This window comes from Sarcophilus harrisii, chromosome 2 (assembly GCF_902635505.1).
Source record: "Sarcophilus harrisii chromosome 2, mSarHar1.11, whole genome shotgun sequence".
Taxonomy (NCBI): domain Eukaryota; kingdom Metazoa; phylum Chordata; class Mammalia; order Dasyuromorphia; family Dasyuridae; genus Sarcophilus; species Sarcophilus harrisii.
The window spans coordinates 242,360,627-242,381,180 of NC_045427.1; the positions used below are offsets into that span (position 1 = coordinate 242,360,627).

The window sequence follows — 20,554 nt, forward strand, 5'->3', positions numbered from 1 at the left end:
ACTTCTCTCTCCTTTATATAAATGATTAATTTAATATTAAGATTTTATTAATAATAGCTATCTTTTAATTATTGATACATCAATAATATAAATATATGTAATATATTATAACATGATATATTATAATAATATAAAATAACAAGCAGTTATATAGCACTTGAAAATTTGCAGAAATATGTATGTATATTACATATATACAAATATGTGTGTGTATGTTCTCATTTTATCCTCACAACATTTATGGTATGTGCCATTTTGATCTCTATTTTGCAAGTTAAGAAGCTTGAGTCTGGGAAAAGTAAATTGGTTTGTCCAGGGTCACACAGTTTCTCACAGATTCACACAGAATTTGAACTCAGGTCTTGGAACTCCAAGTCTGTACTCTATCCCCTGTGCTCTTTAGCTGACTTAATAAAATCAGGAGGTTGGTCTCTTTCTAAAGTCCCTTTCATCTTAGATATGTGATTCTCTGTGTGAACAAGAAAGGGCTCTTATCAAACCATGTACACACTTACTAGGTAGTGCTGAGAAAGGAAAGACTGTCAGAGACACTTTGGATTCTGGAAAAATGCAGTCAGCTAGGCAGATCGTTTCAGTCATATCCTGCTGTGCTTCACAAATCAGCTAGAAGGATTTAGAGAAAATATTTATGGATTTTAGGGACCTCAGAGATTGTGTAGTCCAGTCTGTGATGTTCTGCTAAATGTTTAATAATTGACTCTGCAAAAAAATGTGCCTGCAACACACTTGAAAGTTTAATCAACATTATTGCTATTTTCTCCATCACCTTCTTAAGTGTAGACAATTAACAGAATAGTAACTCAATCCTTGATTTATAATAGTTGCTATCTCTCAGGTGTAAATGCTCACACTGAAAACTAAACAATCAGTTCCAAGAGCCAACCTGAACTTGCTTTGGCATGCTCCCAGGTCAAATCCATACCTGAACTAGAATCTCCCTTGTAACATAGCCAATATATGGCCATCTAGTAATTACATGACCCCTAATGAAGAGGAGAACCCACTTCCTATCAAACTCCTATTGGACAGATCCAATAGTCAGAAAAATGGTGTCTCTTTGCATCTTGTACTCATTACTCCTACTTCTGTCCTGTGGGACCAAGCTGGATGATCTTTACCTTCTGTCATGTGACAATCCCTCTCATATTTGAGGATGACTTTCCAATTTACTCTTCTCCAATTTCTCCATTTCTTTCAGAAGATCCTTATCTAATACAGTCTCAATTATCCTGGTTGCCCTTCATGGGATAATTTCTAATTTTTCAATAAAATTGTTGTTTTATTTGTGTCATTTCTGTTGTCTCTGATTTTTTGTGACCCCATCTAGAGTTTTCTTGGCAAAGATTCTGGAGTGGTTTGCCATTTCCTAAATGCTATACTTCTTTCCACTTGGCAATTAAAAACTGACCACATCTTTTCTCACAAAATTCCCCTTCTTCCACACTTGCCTGTTTCTGTCGATGGGACCACCAATGAAAAAGAAATTAAAGTAATACTTAAGAGCTATTTTGGTCAACTGTATGCCAACAAATCTGCCAATCTAGCTGAAATGGATGAATATTTATAAAAGCCCTTTCCAAACTTTCACCAACCAATCATTTCAATCACATATATCACATCCCTTCTCACACTATGATTTAGTCAAATTGAATTAATCTCAGCACTACCTTTCCTATCTCTTTGCCTTTGTATTGGTTCTATTTTCTGCATGGAATGCATACCATCTTGACTTCTACTTCATAGAATCTCTCACTTTCGGCAATAAATTGGGAAAACATTTTTACATTCAAAGGTTCTGATAAAGGCCTCATTTCTAAAATATACAGAGAATTGACTCAAATTTATAAAAATTCAAGCCATTACCCAACTGATAAATGATCAAAAGATATTGACACAATTTACAAATGAAAAAATTAAAACCATTGCTAGTCATATGAAAAGGTACTCTAAATCATTATTGATCAGAGACATGTAAATTAAGACAACTCTGAGATACTACTACACACTTCTCAGATAGGCTATGACAGGAAAAGATAATGACAGATGTTTGAAGGGATGTGGGAAAACTGGGACACTAATATATTGTTGGTGGAGTTGTGAAGTGATCCAACCATTCTAGAGAACAATTTGGAACTATGCCCCAAAGTTATCAAACTGTGCATATCCTTTGATCCAGCAGTGTTTCTACTGGGCTTATATCCCAAAGAGATCTTAAAGGAAGAAAAGGGACCTACATGTGCAAAAATGTTTGTGGCAGCCCTTTTTGTAATGGCTAGAAACTGGAAACTGATGAATGCCCCCCAATTGGAGAATGGCTGAATAAGTTATGGCATATGAATGTTATGAAATATTATTGTTCTATAAGAAACGATCAGCAGGATGATTTCAGAGAGTTCTGGAGAGACTTACATGAACTGATGGTAAAAGAAATGAGCAGAACCAAGAGATCATTGTACATGGCAACAAGATTATACAATAATAAGTTCTGATGGATGTGGCTCTTTTCAACAATGAAATGATCCAGGCCAGCTCCAATGATCTTGTAATGAAGAGAGTCATCTTCATCAGTTAGAGGTGTGTGGGAACTGAGTGTGGATTACAACATGACGTTCTTGCTCTTTTTGTTCTTGTTCACTTGCGTTTTGTTTTCTCATTTTCTTTCCTTTTTGATCTGATTTTTCTTATGCAGTAAGATAATTGTATAAATGTTTACATATGTTGGATTTAATGTATATTTTAACACGTTATTGGATTGCTTGCCATCTAGGGGAAGGAGTAGGGTGAAGGAGGGGAAATTTTTTAACATAAAGCTATGCAAGGATCAATGTTGAAAAATTATCTGTGCATATGTTTTGACAATAAAAAGCTTTAATAAAAAAAACACACAAAACCTCTGTAAACAGTAAAGAATAAAAAAGAACCTCACTTTCTTTAAGATGAAATTTAAACACCAACTTCTATGGAAAACTTTTTCTGATTTCCCCCAACTACTGGTAACCTCTTTCACCCTAACTGCTTATAATTTAAATACCCTTCATTTATTTTTTATTTATTTTGTTTACCCTTATATCTGTACTTGTTCTCTCAATATAATGTAAACTTCCTGAAATCAGGAATGATTTCTTTCTTTACTTTTTTCCTTTATCTTCTCTTTTTCTTTTTTTTTTTGTCTTTTTTTTTTTTATCATTTTCTATCTCAAGATCTTGTAAAGTGTCTGAAATATTATAGCCACTTAATAAACAATTGGTTGATTTTCACAAATGTTATTGGCAACAAGTTGGTACAATGGAAGTGCTGAACCTGAAGCCAAATATACCCAGGTTCAAATCCTGTCTTATTTTCTATTTGCATGAGCTTGGGCAAATCAATTTACTATTATCTGCCTCAGTTTTCTCATCAGCATATTGGGAATGATTATAATATCCATTTCCCAGTGTTAGTGTGAAGAAAAATGAGATAGTATTTGTAAACACTTGCTATTATTTTGGCTAGAAAATGACACTATAGACTGAGATTGAGTTTACAGTATATTAATACTTCTACATCTTTTTTTTTTCATGTTTTTTTCCTTTTTTCTAGTTATACTTTCCCTAAATTTTTTAAGCTTTGAAAAAAGTTTTTAATTGTATTTTATTTTTCCCAATTACATGTAAAGATAATTTTAACATTCATTTAAAAAAAAAAAACTTTTGACTTTCAAATTTTTCTCTATTCCCTTCCCTAAAATGGTAAGCAATTTGATATGTTAAATTTGCGCAATCATATAAAATAAATTCTCATATTTGTCTTGTTGTTAAAGAAGAAACAGACGAAAAGCACATACCCACATACAAACAAAAGTAAAAATAGTATGCTTCAGTCTGCATTCAGATTCTATCAATTCTTTCTCTGGATGTGGATAGCATTTTTCATTATGAGTCCTTTAGAATTGTCTTGGATCATTGTATTGCTGAGAAGATCTAAGTCATTATGTTGCTGTTATTGTGCATAATGTTCTCCTAAATTCTGCTCATTTCACTTTGCATCAATTCATGATGGTAAAGCTTTCTTTACATGCTGTTTTCCAGGAAGTTCTAGTTCCATTAATTGTGTCCTTTTTTGTAGTAACAAAACAGGTAATTGCTAAGATTCACATTTGCTTGTGATAGGGCATTATGAATGGGAGCTAGAGGGTAAAATGTTTTCTCAATAGTGGTACTGGAGCACAATCTAAAAGTTCTTTGGAAAGAGAGATTCTGCTAATAAAATTTTTAGTAGGCAATTGACATTCGAATTTTTTACTTGAAATTCAGATTTCATTTTCTTTTACACTCTTCTCTTGTTAACTAGTTGGCTTGTTTTTAGCTGTGTGGAGGATTGGGAGAAAAGTGCAGGAAAATCCTAACCAGAAAAAAAGAGGTAGCATGGTATGGCAATTGGGTATCTGTTTTGGAATTGGGAAGACCTGGATTCAAATCCTGCCTTTGACATCTACTAGCTATGTGACCATGGGCAAATCTCTTAACCTTTAAGTTCCATAAGCCACATTTCAAGACCATTGATTGCAGGCAATTACATAACAGCATCAGTCAATCAACAAAAATCAGCTGACTTTCCACAGCAAGAATTCTTAATTATATAAGACCCAAAAAATTAGGGATGGGAGAAGCCTTTTTTATAAAGGTTGAAATTTTATAACCTTTAATAAAAAGGTTGAAATTTTGAAATTTTCCTTAAATTGATTTTATTGTTGCTTATTATTTACAATTATCATACTCCATTCCTTTTCAATGAGCAACTAACATTTTCTGTCATTATATTTATTAGACTTTCTTTTCCAAACTGTCTAGTTGGATTTATTTTATTTTTATGAGCTTCATCTCAGGCATTTCCATACCTTGAAATCTTTCCACAGATGGACTTCTTGTCTTTGGTCTTTCTAAAGCTTTACAGCTGTTACAAATTCCAATATCTTGCAACATATTGAAGAATAGGTGTATCAAATGTTGCTATTACAATATGCACCAAAAATGTATGGTGAATGCCTTGCAAAATCCTTGCTGCAACTGAAACTTCCTTTCTCCTTTACTCTTTTCTCATTCTTTTGGAAACAGTAAAACAGAAGGCATTATAGTAATGTTCTAGGTCTAGAAAGATTGTAAATGTCCTTAAAAGCTATACAAGAAATGCTCTCATCCTGCCCATGTTAGACCATTTCTTTCTTCAAAAGTTTTTTAATCTGCTCCATTTTCCCAAATCTCTTTTAGGGGATTCCAGTAAATTGCATGTGTATGTGAGCAGTCCGGCATATTTAAGGGGGTCATGGAAAATGATTCTTAAAGTCCTTTCTATCTCTAAGGACTCTCCAGTTTTCCTCATGGAAAATGATTCTTAAAATTTTTTCTATCTCTAAAGATCTGGTACTCTATGTCATTAGTCATTCCTCTCCAGTTTTCCTCTTCTATAACAGACCTGGAGCTCTTCTGTTATCTTATCTGGTGACTCCAAGTGGAAAAATCAACCTTGGGGGTTCTGGTCAGGTCAGAACCTGGAAATAGAGGCAGTGTGGTATAGATAGACCGCTATTGTAGAATCAAGAAGACCTGAGTTCAATTACTTTACTAGCTCTGTAATCTGGAGTCAGGAAGATCTGAGTTAAAATCTGCAATGGCAAATCACATCAGCCTCTCTAGCAAGAAAACCCCAAATGGGGTCAGACAAAGAGTCGGACACAACTGACTGAATGACTGAACAACAGTAAACCTGGGGCAAGTCATTTAGTCTTTTTGGACTTCAGTTTCTTCATCTAGAAAATGGAATAAAAGAAGATGACCTCTAAAGTCCCTTCCAGTTCTAACTCTGATATTATGAATAGTTTCCACAGTAGGTTTGAACTGACAATTACACTAAAATTCTCCCAAATCATTTTCTTCTTATTTAGATTTTTAGCTAGAAAAAAATTTTTTATATGTTAGTTACAACAAAACTTGTGAAGATCCTTTTGCTGCAGGCTTCCAGCTGGTCCTAGTTGAACTTCTCTGCTCCCACTTAGAAAATTTTATGAGGCCCCAGATATGCAATCTGTTCATCTCATTTCAACTGCTTTAGTTTTAATGGCTGGGGGATAGAATACACTGCATTTGCTCTTCCATGGAACGCCTGCTGATCCTAGACCTCAAAATAGGAAGCCTGGTATCTGTGGGCCTCATTATGATTATTTTGGAGAGAGATCAGCTTACTGTAGTTCCTCACACTAATCCTTAGAAGTGGGCACATTAGTCAGAAAGCATGGTGCCTAAATCCATCATTAGAATTGCTTGAGAGGCCACATGATGTGGTAGAAAGAGTGAAGGCATTGCAATACTGAGTTTAAAACCCAGCTTAGATCCCTTAATAGCAATGTGACCTTGGGCAAATCCTGTATCTCTCCAAGCCATGCCCCTGCACAGAGCTCCCTTCATTCCAGATCCCCTTTGTGTGGAGTCTTTTTTCCCATTAGAATATAAGCTTCTTGAGGTCAGGGATTATTTTGCCATGCCTAAAATGTACTAATCACTTAATTGATGCTTTCTCTCTGTGTCTCTCTGTCTGTCTGTTTACTTAAATATCCATCTACCTATATCTATGCAATCAATCTTTCTTCTGTATGAATTTCCTAATTTATAAAATGGAGATGATATTACTTACACAGCCTATCTCATAATGTTGTGAAAAGGACTTTACAAATTGTACTATAACAAAGAGGCAGTGGGATTCCCCAGAAAGAGCAGTGACTTTGGAATCAGTGGATCTGGAGTCATATTCCACCATTTTCTATCAATATGACCTTAGAAAATCAATTACATTCTCTGAGCCTCAGTTTCCTTATTATCAAAATGACAAGAGTTGGGGGACAGCTAGGTGGTACAGGGGATAGAACACCAGCCAGAAATCAGGAGGACCCGAGTTCAAATCTGGTATCAGACACTTAACATGTCCTGGCTGTGTGACCTTGGGCTTAACTTAACCCCAATTGCCTCAAAAAAAAAAAAAAAAAAAAAGAAATGACAGTTAGACTAGACAGCTTTATGATACTTCCCATTGTTAGCCTGTGATCCACAGGTATCATGGGAATGAGAGCAGGACTTAGGTTTGCATCAGAATAAAGAGCATATTTATCAGTATCATATGCTGACCTAGAATAATCAGAACCATTAGACAATTATGTGAAGAAAGCACAGAGTTAAGGTGAGTCCACTTCTGTCTGTATTTATGATAAACAATTATTTGAGAAATCACTTTCTTTTCTTCTCTCCTTTCTCAGGACTGAGCTAACTACAGAAAACCCTTTGTGGGTGGGAGCTTGGTGGATCGGGTTCCTGGGGGCTGGAGCATCTGCTTTCCTCATTTCTATCCCCATCCTTGGCTACCCTCGTCAACTGCCAGGTAGGTACTTCCTTTTCCCAGTCCTTCCATGCAGTAAGACATCTTGGGGCAGGAATAAGAATCCTGTGCAGGGACAAGCAATTCACACCTTCCATCTTATCTTCTTCTTTGTTATGAGAACAATTGTTCTCTGAAAACCTCAAATCTTCATTTCTAACTTGATTGTTCTGGATAAATCAAGTGTGTGAAGGAGACATAATTGAATACTTCAGTTCAGTTATTAATTGTGTGTGGAGGGAGTTTAAACCTTTGTTGCTTGTGCCTAGTTTCTGTTTTCCAAGTTAGCAAACCTCAGCTTTATGTTCTTTTATGATATATTGATTTATAAGCACATACAGATAAGGAAGAGAATACAGTTGTGACTGTGGAATTAGTGTCTGGTTAAATAATTTTGCTTTCCTCCATGCCCTCATCTCTTAAGCTGCTCATCTGTCCTCCATCTCCTATTCTCATTTATCAGACAGGCCCCCTGGTGGCTGCTGGACATACATGGGAATAATTTCTTTCTTCCCCACATACCCTCCTCCAAAAAAATCTCACATTTTGCCCCTAAAATAAATTGCTCAAAGCTCTGCTGTCTCTGCAGAATCTGAGTAGCCCCTCAAAGATGATGAACCGAGGGGAAGTTAGACCTTGCAAAAATCTCATCCAAATTTGATTTTCACAGTCCTGTCTTCCTTGTCTCATAATAATATATGTGGAAAAAATCCAAATCAACAAATATTGCCAGGACTTTCTGCCTTCAAGTCGCCCAGTCTTAGCCATCCTATAATCATCATATAAAATAGTCTCAGTGTTCTTAGTAAGGGAGTGAATGGGTTTGGGATGTTCAAGTAGGATTTTTAACTGGAGGTGTTAGAAATATAGCTTGCCTAACTGAGCATTGTGGATATTCTCTACAAATGGATTTACAGAATACTACCCATTCTTACCATTTGCCTTTAAATTTTTCCTTTCATCTTCTTCCAGGATCGCAGCGCTATGTGGTAATGAGGGTGTCTGAAACTCATCAGTTAAAGAATGGGAGCCAAAAGACAGCATCTGATCCAGACTTTGGGAAAACAGTCAAAGATCTTCCTCTGTAAGGACCTGTCTCATCAGTCTTTTGAAAACACTGCTGCTGATGAGACTGTTATTTGTAACAAACCTCTCTTAAACTGTGCCTTTCCTATCCTCATTCCCTTTATCCCTCAAGGACTGAAGTTTTCATTATATTTCCCATAATACCCTTGCTGGAAAAGGTTTATTTTTATATCTTCAAGATATATTAGAGACTGGTTAAATGATTTAAAAAAAAAAAGTTATGTAATGAACAAATGATTGATTTCTGAAACCTTTCTTAAAGTTTGGATATCACAGAAGTGTCTTTTTTCCCCCTGATACTCAGGCTAGGAAGTGGAAGAACAACATCTCCAGATCTTTAGGATTAGACTTCCCTTTTCTGAATCACTGACTTAACAAATGGGTTTTGCCCTTAAAGAAAGGAGCGCCTTGAAGAAGGGTAGCTTACCTTTGTTAGAATCAGTCTGGGCACCAGTTGCTAGTTAAATGTATCTTGCCCTGCTCAGCAGCCTTAATGTTATCGATGTTAACAATCTCCCCAAGTGCTTGGCATCTGGCAGCCCTAACCCACCCTAACCCACAGTGGTCCTTTATCTTCACAAATCAGATCTCACTCACATAAATGGAATCATGGGAAATTAATTATCAAATTAGCTTCCTCTAGATCAGAAGGAGGGAATGCCAGCAGGATTTGCCAGCACCAGGATGATGCAATTTGACCCCCAAAGAAAATTTCTGAGGATTATGAGTTTCAAGTGTTTCCAACAAGCTGAATTCTATGCTGGCTATGTCCTCGGCACAGGAGGGTAATGTCAGGCTCAGACCATTATCTCATAGGGCATTTAAAGGATTAGAGCAAGAAAATATTGTCTATCTTCCATTTCTTTCTCATTTACCTCCCCTTTATTGGATATGACGTGCATTCCTTGTTATTTTCTTTGTTTCCAAATATTCCTCTCTTTTTGTTTCATGTCATAGTGATTTCATCTTTTTCTCCTCTTAACTTTAGCTTGATTTGACTCTGTGCCATTTTCCTTCAGAGTTACTTAATGTATAGTCTCTGGTCACTCCCATAGTGACAGTTTAATTCAAAATGAGGTTTCCAGTAGACCACAGCTGGTGCCCCGACCTTCTTTTAGACCCTTTGGAGATAGAATTCAGTTTCACAGAATTTGACAGCTCTGAAAAGATTTGTTTTTTCTGAATCCATTAGTAAATCTAATTGGCCACATTAGACTGAGTAAGGCACTGTTCACTGTGGGAATTGATTACACCACTGCAGGAGGCTAAAAGATGTTGTTAGGGTTACTGCCTTGTTTTCACTATTAGACAGAAAAGATAAGAATAAGTGACAGGTACAGAATGATGTATCCCTGCAAAGGCATGCATTGTCTCCCTATGCTCTTTCTTCTCAGCTCTGCTTGTGAGGGAGACAATAGAGGCAGGAGAGAAATAGAAAAAAAAATGCAATGAGTCATATAAGAGCTTTAGATCATCAACTTCTTGTTAGAATTCAATTTAAAAAAAATTTCTTTTTGCCATTCTCATGTTTTTGCTTATTCCTTTGCAAATAACTTCAGAATATCAAGAACACTATTTGTCATTCTTAGAAGTAGTCATATTAGTAGCACTGTTTGTTAAGTAGTATAGAACAAAGCTTCTTAAACTGTGAGTTGCCACACCATATAGGGCCAAAAAAAAATGAATATGGGGGTCATATAGTTATAGTTTATTATCAGTAAATGTTTTATTTGTATACCTGTTTTATTTACTCAAGAGTCCAAAAAAAAGGGGGTCATGAGTAGAAAAAGTTTAGGAAGCCCTGACATAGAATAAAAGCTTCACTTGGCCTCTGTTTCAAGATAAGATTTAACAGGACTCATGGAAGATTATACATTTGGATTTAAAAATTATAAACTACAAAAGTATAGGGTATAGGATCCATAGGGCAGCTACATGATGCAAAGGACTTGGCTTGGAATCAGTAAGACATCCTGATACATTCTACTTATCTCTTCAAATCTGGCCTCAGACAAATACTAGCTGTGTGATCTTGGGCAAGCCACTTCACCCTGCTTGCCTCAGTTTCCTTATCTGTAAAATGAGCTGGAGAAGGAAAAGGCAAATCACTCTAATATCTTTACCAAAAAAAAAACTCCAAATGGGGTCACGAAGAGTCAGACATGACTGAAAGATGACTGAACAACAAAACACAAATATAAGATAAAGAAAACAGACATGGCTAAAAAACCACTGAAAAAGAGGGATGGGAAAAAATCTAGAGGTTCTAGTGAATTGCAAGCTAAATACAAACCAAAATAAGATGTGATAGCCAAAAAGCGGAAGCAGTCATAGATTGTATTAATAAAGGCAACATTTCCAGAATGAGGGAAGAAACTATCTCTTTTATATACTTGGCTGTGTTTAGACAATAACAGAAGAGCCACATTCAGTTCCCTGGGCCACTGTATAGGAAGGACATTGATGAACTGAAGAGAATCCAAAAGGAGGTAGCAGGTAGGGACAGAAAACAACCAAGATGACCAGAGAATCCTGCCATATAAAGATTGACAAAAGGGGGTGGGGAAGTATAGCTCTTCAAAAGTCAAATACAGAGACTGGGTGACTACTTGTAGGCTCTGTACTAGGGAGACTTTCTTTTCTATTGTGGGATGGGTGAGATTCTATAAGGTTTAACAAACTCTTGTCAAAGTTCAATTGCCCTGATAAATCTTAAGATCAGCTTGTCTTTTTCCTAGGATGGTAAAGATTGTTTCTGAATGTGAAATTTGGATTCGAGTTATCAGAAATTATCCTTCAACCCTATTATTTTGAAAAGAAAGAAACTGAGACCTGACTGGAGAAAATATTCTGTCTAGATTTCTTCTGGCTGTGTCCATCAGTATTCTCACTACAATTTAGAGAAAAATATGAAACTAATACTAAGCGTATTTGAATATTTAGGAAATAATAGAGATAAAAATAAAAAGAAAGATGGTTTCAGAGCAAGGAATATCTAGCTTTAAGACAACCCTCTGACACATACTGGCTGAGTGACCCTAGTTCTCAGTGCCTCAGACAACTCTTAGTCTTTAAGGGACAGAGGAAACATTGATCTGCTTTACTAAAAGGTTTTGTTTTTGTCTCTGGGTAACTTCCTACATTAATGAAATTATTTATTAGTTTTTCTTACATACACACATCCTCCAAAAATGAAACCACAGATTTCAATCATGTCTTCCTATTTAGTTGGCCTTGGACTAAATTATTTGCTCCATCAAAAGTTAAATTTGTGAGTATTTCACTGAACCAGCTGCTGTCAATGAGATAAATTCCAGAAGAAAAATGCCACTTCTTAGGATCATAACTCATCCTCTAGGGAAATTAAATCTGATAATTATAGTTGAGAAAATGCAGATAATAATAAAAGCCAAGGAAACTTTCAATGCAACCTCATACATCTTTTTTATCTCTATTTGTTAATGAGCCTTCCCTAAAACACCCTATTATTTCCTTACATGAGTATTTAGGTAGGAAGAGAGAATTCTTTTCCAAACCCATTGCCTAAGTGCCCATAGCTCAACAGTACCGATTTTACCAGATGGCCTTGACCTTAAGAGAACATTAGCTGAGAGTTTTTATTAGGTTGGAATAGGAAGTGATGGTGCTGTTCTTACCAGAGCACAATTATTAACCTGTTAAAGAATACAGAACCATAACTAAAACTTTTGACTGCCTGGAGAGTGCACCATAAAAGATGCCTGGCACAAACTCTACAAATATACTCTTAAAGTCGTAATTTTTAAAACTTCTTAAGTTGGGGAGGGGGGGGGAAATAATTGGGAAGGGACCTTAAACCTTGAAACATGAGGAGGGAATCTGTACACTACTCATTGGGGGAGAGTCAGGAGAGAAGAGATGGAAATCTTAGCACAAAGATGCTGGATGGATGCTGGGAGAACAAGCAAGAGAGAAGAACCATTCACACCATCTGGTATCTTTCTATTTTAACTCTTACTGTCAAGTAGGTGCTTAGTTGTTTTTTAATGCTGAAAGAGTACAAAGTGCTCTCCACACCCTGTACATTTTTATGCTCTTAATCAAAGTTTTAATCCCCCTTCCTTAGGATGACCCTCTAATTTGGACCCAAATACTCAAACTTAGCAGCTGTGTGACTCTGGGCAAGTCACTTCACCCCACTTGGCTCAGTTTCCTTATCTGTAAAATGAGCTGGCAAAGAAAATGGCAAACCACTTCAATATCTTTACTAAGAAAACTCCAAATGGAGTCATGAACAAGTGCCTCCTTTCACTCAGTCTTGCTCTGATGCTTTCTTGTGGTGCTGAGGTAAGCCTTAAAAATTGTGTTATCAGAGAACAAACCCAGGTACTATAAGGTCTACGGAGTAGGAAGGACTTTGAAATCAGACCCAGTGAAGGACTGGAATGATTTTTTTTTCTGCCACAGCAAATTTCAAAGATCATTGTCTTTACTAAAATTATTCAGGTTTTGTAATCTGCACCAGGGAAGGGAATATTCACACTTACAAAATTACAGATCATTAAATTGACTTCCTGATACTGAAGAGGAGGATACTTCCCTACTCCCCACCCCCATCGAGGGAGAGATCAATTGGTTAACTAGAATGGAACTATCCCAGATTTCAAAAATAAACTTCTAGAAAACTAGGTTAGCTCATTTTAACGTGTACAGGGAGCAGCAAAAAGAATCTTCCTGTTGTTTCCAGCAATTACACAGCACTGACCTAGAATCGAGGGCACCCCAATTCTAGTTTTAATCCTCTTATAGAAGAGTCATATGACCTTGACAAGCCTTTCCCCTTCTCTTGACCTCAGTTTATTCCCCTATAGAAGAAGGAAGGGAACAAATTGCCAAGTTCAAAACTCCCTTCTTGCTCCAAAAGTCTGTGATGTTGACTGACTTGAAGAGCCAATTTAGATCAGAGTGAGAAGATGCCATTTCAGTGCTATCACCTACAGAGGGTTAGGTTCTTAGAATTTTTATTTCAATCATTTTTGGAGAATGATGAAGACATTTTAGAAATAATGTTTTATTTGTAAGATAATTACTGTATCTTACAGGATAATTGAGTTGGATTCCTTATTGTAGTGTTGTGTTTTTTTAAGGGGGGGTGATGTATTATTTCAAAGATAAAGTAAAGAGATATTTATACACCATTATCAGACCAAGAGAAGGTCAAGATATTTCAAAAGGCTCAGTTGAGACTTAAATTGAAAAAGCAGCATCGTACAATAGACAACTCTTGGAATTGGAAATGAGATCCAGGTTGAAATTCCAGTTCTAATACTAGATTTGTGACCCTTTTAAATTTAGCTCATCTTTCTAGTCTGTTCATTATTTTTTCTTTTTTGTATTCTTGACATATGTCACCTTATCTGGGCTTCAATTTCCTTATCAGTAAAATTTATCATAGACATGTATATATATAAATATATATAATCTTATTTTATATATGTACATATATAATATATATGTATACATTATATATATTCATATATATTTATCCACATATACAATAATAATCAATTTAAAGATTATATGTGATTTTATACATATACATGCACACACATATAATCATATTTAAGCTTCATAAGCATCCTGGGAAGTAATTGCTTTTATTATCATCCTTTTACATATGAGCAAACTGAGACACAGAGGCTTGGTGATTTTCTCAGGTTTACATGACCTGTTAGAACTGAGGCAGAATTTGAACTAAGGTTTTTCTGACTCAAAGCCAACACTCTGAGGACTGTGTGCACCTAGCTGCCTCACACTCCTTGCCTTAAGATCCTTTTGTGAACAAAGCGCTTTAAGAATTAAGAATCTTAGCACTTTGGGACCCACAATCTTGTCATTATAGATATATAACACAATCTTCCCATGCTTTCTCTTTCTGAGTCATTCTTGAACATGTTTATCTATAAACCTTCATTGAAGGTTGAGGTGCTAATAGAAGTAGTAAATAGATGGAGGAGGTGTGGCCATTCATACCACACATACTTAAGTCTCTCATTTGTGTTGTGAAAGTCAGTAGTATATACCCTTATTCTGACCTGGTTTATAAACCACTTTATTCCCCCAAATTCAGAGACCAGAAGATGTGTTTATTTCATTGTCATTTGAAAGACCATGATTATATGGCTTTAGAAAATTGTAATTTCACAAAGCATTCAAAAGTCTTCTTTCTAATGAAAAATTATATATATATTTTTAGATCTGAGGACATGAGAATGAATATATTAATTCTTTGAGCCATGACTTGGGGATTTTTTTCCCAGCACCAAATGAGTAATTACTTTATTCATATATTCCTAAGTGAAACTGCAAATACAAGCAGAGAACAGTGATATGCACTCAATTATTCCATTCTGTTGGAATGTGAATTAGTTAGACTAGAAATATTGATGTGCAGGAACCCTTGGATATAAAGCCCAAGGGAATGGAAAGGAATTAAAGCGTCTAGATTGGGTATGCTGTAATGGAAAGAGTTTTTTTGTCTTGGAATCCAAATGCCTGAGATGTATACCTGGATCTGCTATTTATTAACTGGGTGACATTGGCTAAGTGACTTGCAGCTCAACACTTTGGTATCTTCATCTGTAAAATGGAGAAATTGGATAAGATGATTTCTAAGGGAAAGAAGATGACAATAGAGGAAGAGGAAAAAAGCATTAAACATCTACTGTGATCCAAGAGCTATGCTTTGAACTTCACCAGCAACTCTGAGAAGATGAGAGTATTATTTGCATTTTACAGTTGTGAAAAGTGAGGCAGACAAGGTTAAATAACTTACTTAGCTAGTAAATGTCTGAGACTATATTTGAACTCGGGTTTTCTTGGTGACTGACACAGAGCCCAGTATTCTATCCACAGCTATTCCATTCTACTCCTCCCTTTTGCTGAATAAGAACTCCTTTCTAGGAGACGTAACTTTGTATTCCTTTCTCAGAGATAACTGCACTAATGCTTAGAGTTCTTGCAACTCCTGGCTTGTTACCAGAACTCTTCATACTTTTCTGTCATGGCTTCCAGCAGTAGCCATCTCTGGGACCACTGGATTTTCCTGAAAGAACCTCACATATACATAGCCTTCCCTTGCAAGGAATAGAGTCTGATTTGCTGTGTTTCCCCACTAAATCTCTCAGCTTTGATTCTCTCCCTTTCCCCCTCTCCCTCTTCTTCTCTCCCTTCTGTCTCTCATTCCTTTCCTTTTTCTCCTTTTTCTCTCTCCCTATTCTCCCTCTTCCTCCTCTTTTCTTTCTCCTACTTCCTTTCCCTTTTCTCCTTTTCTTTTCTCTATCTCTCTTTTCTCTCTCCCTCTTTCCTTCTCTGTCTCTTTGCTCTCCATCTTCTTCTCTTCTTTTCCTTCCTTTCCCCCTTTTCTATCTTTCTTTCCTTCTCCTTTTCCTTCCTCTCTCTTCTCTTCCCTTTCCTTCTCCTTTCTTTCCTTTTTCTCCTTTTCCTCTTTCCATTTACCTTTATTCTCTCTTCCTCTCCTCTTCCTTTTCCTTCTTCTTTTTTCTCTTCCCTCCTTTTCCTTTTCTCTCTCCCTTTCTTCTCTTCCCTCTCTTATTTCCTTTTTCTCTCACTCTATTCCATTTTCTTCTCTCTCTTTTCCCTTTCCCCCCTTTTCTCTTGTCTCTGTTCCTTTCCGTCTCTTCCTTCTTTCCCCCTCCCCCCACTTTTCAAGGCTAAGCCTAAGAATGTAGCTCAGGTTTCTTTCTAACCATGACTTAATCATTCTCAAATATGGTTTTACTAGGAATGCTTATGTTTTATATGTGGAAACATTGTTAATGACACAACAAAAGCTCCACTAATGGTTAGTTAAGACCAATGATAATAATGTCTGAAAGCATGTCTCTTGCAAATCTCATCTTTGTTCTCCATAGCAATACTTCATATATTTGAGGAAAGTGATCACATTCATCTTTTTTCCGAGTCTCTTCCTCTTCACGCTAAACCACCTCAAATGGTGTCCATTAATCTTCAATTAAATCCAATAAACACTTCCTAAGCACTGGGACTACAAAGCCAAAAATACAAGACAAAATAAAACCAGTTCTTGCCCTTAAGGAGCTTACCTTTTATTGGGTTATATTTAAAAAAAAAAGTAAATAAAAGATTTTTTTTAGAATAGAGCATCAGCAACTATAAGAATTAAGAAACATTTCCTATAAGAGGTGGTCCCTTAGGTAAGCCTGGAAGTTTCTAAGGTGAAGGGAGAAAGACAATCTGCCTTACAAACAATCTAAAGAGAACCATGTTGAGTATAAGGAATAATAAGGCTGATCTGCCTAGATCCTCAGTTGCTATCGTCTATAGTAGGTCAACAAACTTTTATAACTTGTTGTACCTGAACTAATAATATTCCAGGTATGGTCTAACCAGGTATGGCACAATGAGACTCTTGCCTCTTGTGTTTTCTACATGAAATCTCTTTCATTATATCCAAGATTGCATGAGGTTTTTTTTTTTAAATGTTGTTTTGGATCGGATTTTTTTTGGCTGCTATGTCATACTTTGGACTTATTGAGTTTTCAATGCAATGAAATCACCACGTCTGTTTTCATACAGACTGTTAACCCTATCTCACCCATCTTGTCCTAGCAAAGTTGGCATTTCTGATAAAAGGAGAAGACTTCTATTTCTCTCCTTTAAAGTCCATGTTCAATTAATCTCACTATGATTGTCCATCTTTTTATGTCCTGTTACTCAACATCTTAGCTTGTCATACCAACTGCATTTATTAGCAGATTTGACATAACTCCTATGATTTGCCTAGAGTGCTGATACAATATTAACCAGATTACTGGGCACTGTTCTAAGCTGGCATTAACATATTAATTATTATTTTGGGGGTATAGTCATTATTCAGTTAGTTCAATTAGCCACCTAACTGTGCTCTTATCTAGCCTCTCTTTCTCAAATAGAATAAAAATTTTGGTCAAGTTCTTTGCTGCAATCTAGGAAAAATTGTGCCTATCGTTTCCCTGATTGATCAGAATAGCTGGCAAAAAGGAAATGAGTTTGATCTGGCATGACTTGTTCTAGATGAAGCCTTAATGGCTCTTCTTGAACAGTTTCTCCTTTCTAGATGTTCACAAATTATCCTGTTATCATATTCTAAAGTTTTTGACAGTCATTTCAGTCAAGCTCATTAGCCTATAGTTGGTAGACTATTCTCTTCCATTCTTAGGTAATAAGGACACTTGAAATTTCTAAGGTCTGAAGCATCACTCACCACCTCCACAATCTTTGAAAAATCACTGACAAAGGGACCATCTATTGCCAGTTCTTTTGGTACCTGAAAGTGTTATTTCTTCATCTGGGTTTAGTGACTTAAATCATTTTAGAACACTGTTATTTTTAGCTTCCTCATTCTTTATAATCAAAGTTGCACTGTTTTCTATATAAAGCCTCTTCCAGTGTTAATATTCTATGATTTTGAGCAATGAAAGAATTTCTGGGTGATTTCCATCTTTCTTTTTCAGTCCTCATCAAAGATTGGTGTGTTTATGAGTTTGGATACAATATTATACATCAAACTTCCAATGTATATAACGTCTTAATAAGAGCATTTTTGCTATTTTTTTTTTTTACTTTTTGAATTCAAGTTTTAGTTATTTGTTGGAGTTAGTTCTAAGCAGTTCTCTAATATTGCTTTATCTGAGTGTACTTTCCAGGATAGCATTTTAGCTTGTCTCTCCTCTAGCTTCTCAGGCTTCCTAGTCACTTTCTTTTCTTCAATATGGCTCAATCTTTGAAATTACTTATATCATTGAATGATGTTATTGTAAAGATGTCCTTGCGCATACAAAAAAATAGCACGCAGTCACCTGATACAGAAGGGAAGTTGTAGAACCTTATTTAGAATGAACTTTAATTTTGCTGTAAGTTTATCTGTGCAGGGAACTCCTTGTGAGGAAGCTTACTCTGGCAACTGTTCTTTGTCTTAGAGGATTGTTTTGGGATACCAAGAGGCTAAGCAATTTGTCCAATGTTACACAGCCAACTTTGTGTCAGAAGCAGTGCTCCCCACAGGTCATCCTGACTCTTGGTTGGTATCCTGGTCATTATAGTGACCATCACACCATCCCTCAATTAGACTTTATGATTTGAAAAGCTCCCTTTTTACCTTTATGTCAAGTTGTGTCAAATTGTTTGGCTTCAGCAGCTATTGTTGATTAAGCAAAGTGAGCTTCATCCAATGATATGTGTGAGCTATATACAAAGATATGAAACAGGCCCTCTTCTCAGAGAGGTTATACTCTTAATAGGTAATAAATGAGGAAGAAAGAAAATCACATAAATATCTATGATACAAAGGAGACTGTGACACATCCAAAAGAGATGTCATGAGAAATTCAAGGGAGGAGAAATTGCCATCCCTCCAACAGAGTGTGGGGATGAGTTGGGTGTATGTGTCAAGGATGACTTCTATTTCTGGAATTTATAGGAACCCTTCCCTTCCATAGCTATAACTAGCTTTTTGTCCTTTGGACTAATTCAGGTTGGGGAGAGAGAGAAGTAGTACAATGGTAAATCTGGCTGTCACAAAACTATTTCTGGGAAAGCATCAATAAAACTCGGACCATGAACAATCTCACTTAGAATGTGCTATGGAACAAGAGGACCATGTGAAAGTTTTCTCTTTCATTATTTTTGCTTATTTGGTCCTAATCTCAGTTGTATCTAAGCTGTAGAAGGAGTGCAAAAGTTGTCACCATCTACATTTCAGCCCCCTAGGATAAAACTGTGGTTGTTCTACCTAGTTATGGCCCTGAGAAACCTTTTCCTTCCCCACACAACAAGTAATGATATAATAATAATATCTAGCATTGATGTAGTATGTTATGGTTGGCAAATTCATATAAATTATCTTGTTTTTCAACTATCCTCATGGAGCAAGTATTATTAGTGTTCCCATTTCATGGATGAGAAAGGTAAAGTGATTTGCCCAGAATAAAGCAGCTAGTAAATATCTGATTTAAACTCAGGGCTTCCTGACTCTAAAGCCAGCACTTTATCCCTTATACTACCTAGCTTCCTATAATTTAATTTTAATATAAATTCTTTGAGATGCATCATGAGAATAGAAAGTCTCCAAGACTATAGGTCAAAGGGCTGGCACTCATCTGCCTTGGTAGAGGGATTATTTTTAACCAGAACTTCCCCATAGGGATGAAATCATAGTCTGGTTTAAATATATATATATTACAAATATAATATATATATGTATTTCCTCATTAAAACTTGGCTTGCTACTGCACACATTTGCATATATGATGACTCCATTCAATCTCCCACCACCCTAGCAACCAGTCCTTTGAAAAAAAATCTAACAAAACATGTTGCGTCTATAGCTTAAGTGTTAAGCAGAGGTCCCTTCATTAGGGTTAGACAGGGTACTGTTTTAAACGAATAAAGGAGAACAGCTCTTCATATTGACTTGTTGTAGGTCTCTGAGAGGAACTCTCTGCAAAAGGCTATTTCCCTGGGCTGCCCTGATTGGTCTCATTATGAGGAAACAGCATCCTCCTCAATTCATTTTTCAGCTTTACAGCCATACCCCCTGCCAGTGTCATCTAAGATGAGTGCTAGGGTATTACTCAAAGGGGGCTCTGTTGGAAGCCAGGCCCTGTTGACCCACCAGCTAAATGCCCGCCTTTCCTTCCAAGTCAGCGAACTTTCACAAGCTTCCTTTCTAGTCATCTCAGTGACAGAGTGCCTTGGGAATGTGACCTTTTTTCTCTTTCTATGACCCAGAAACTCTTCTTCAGGGTCTTCTGCCCTCAGACCTTACAAATGCTCCCTAGGGTCTAAACTCACTGCTTAGTATCCCCAGATAAGTCACAGCACCAGCAGATTTCTTGTCTTTCTTTGTTCTCTCTTTTGTTAGCAGAAGAGAAATTAGTTCCTCAGTTTTCAAGCCTGTGAAACTGAAGGTTATTACTTCTGTTTCCTCTTACTGTCTGTATATGTGGCATTTGGTTGATAGAAACTATAATGGCTGGCCTGGGA

The 20,554-nt window shown here is 36.3% G+C and overlaps 1 protein-coding gene across 4 annotated transcripts in view; it reads left to right on the plus strand.

The window, feature by feature from the left end:
* SLCO4A1 (solute carrier organic anion transporter family member 4A1) overlaps positions 1–20,554 on the plus strand; it is a 73,153-nt gene that overhangs the window by 39,498 nt on the left and 13,101 nt on the right. For all 4 annotated transcript variants that reach the window (XM_031951729.1, XM_023494465.2, XM_031951732.1 and 1 more), the window contains 2 exons: positions 7,305–7,426; positions 8,396–8,507. In XM_031951729.1, coding sequence (XP_031807589.1) covers positions 7,305–7,426; positions 8,396–8,507 — 234 coding nt within the window. The remainder of the gene's footprint in view (positions 1–7,304; positions 7,427–8,395; positions 8,508–20,554) is intronic.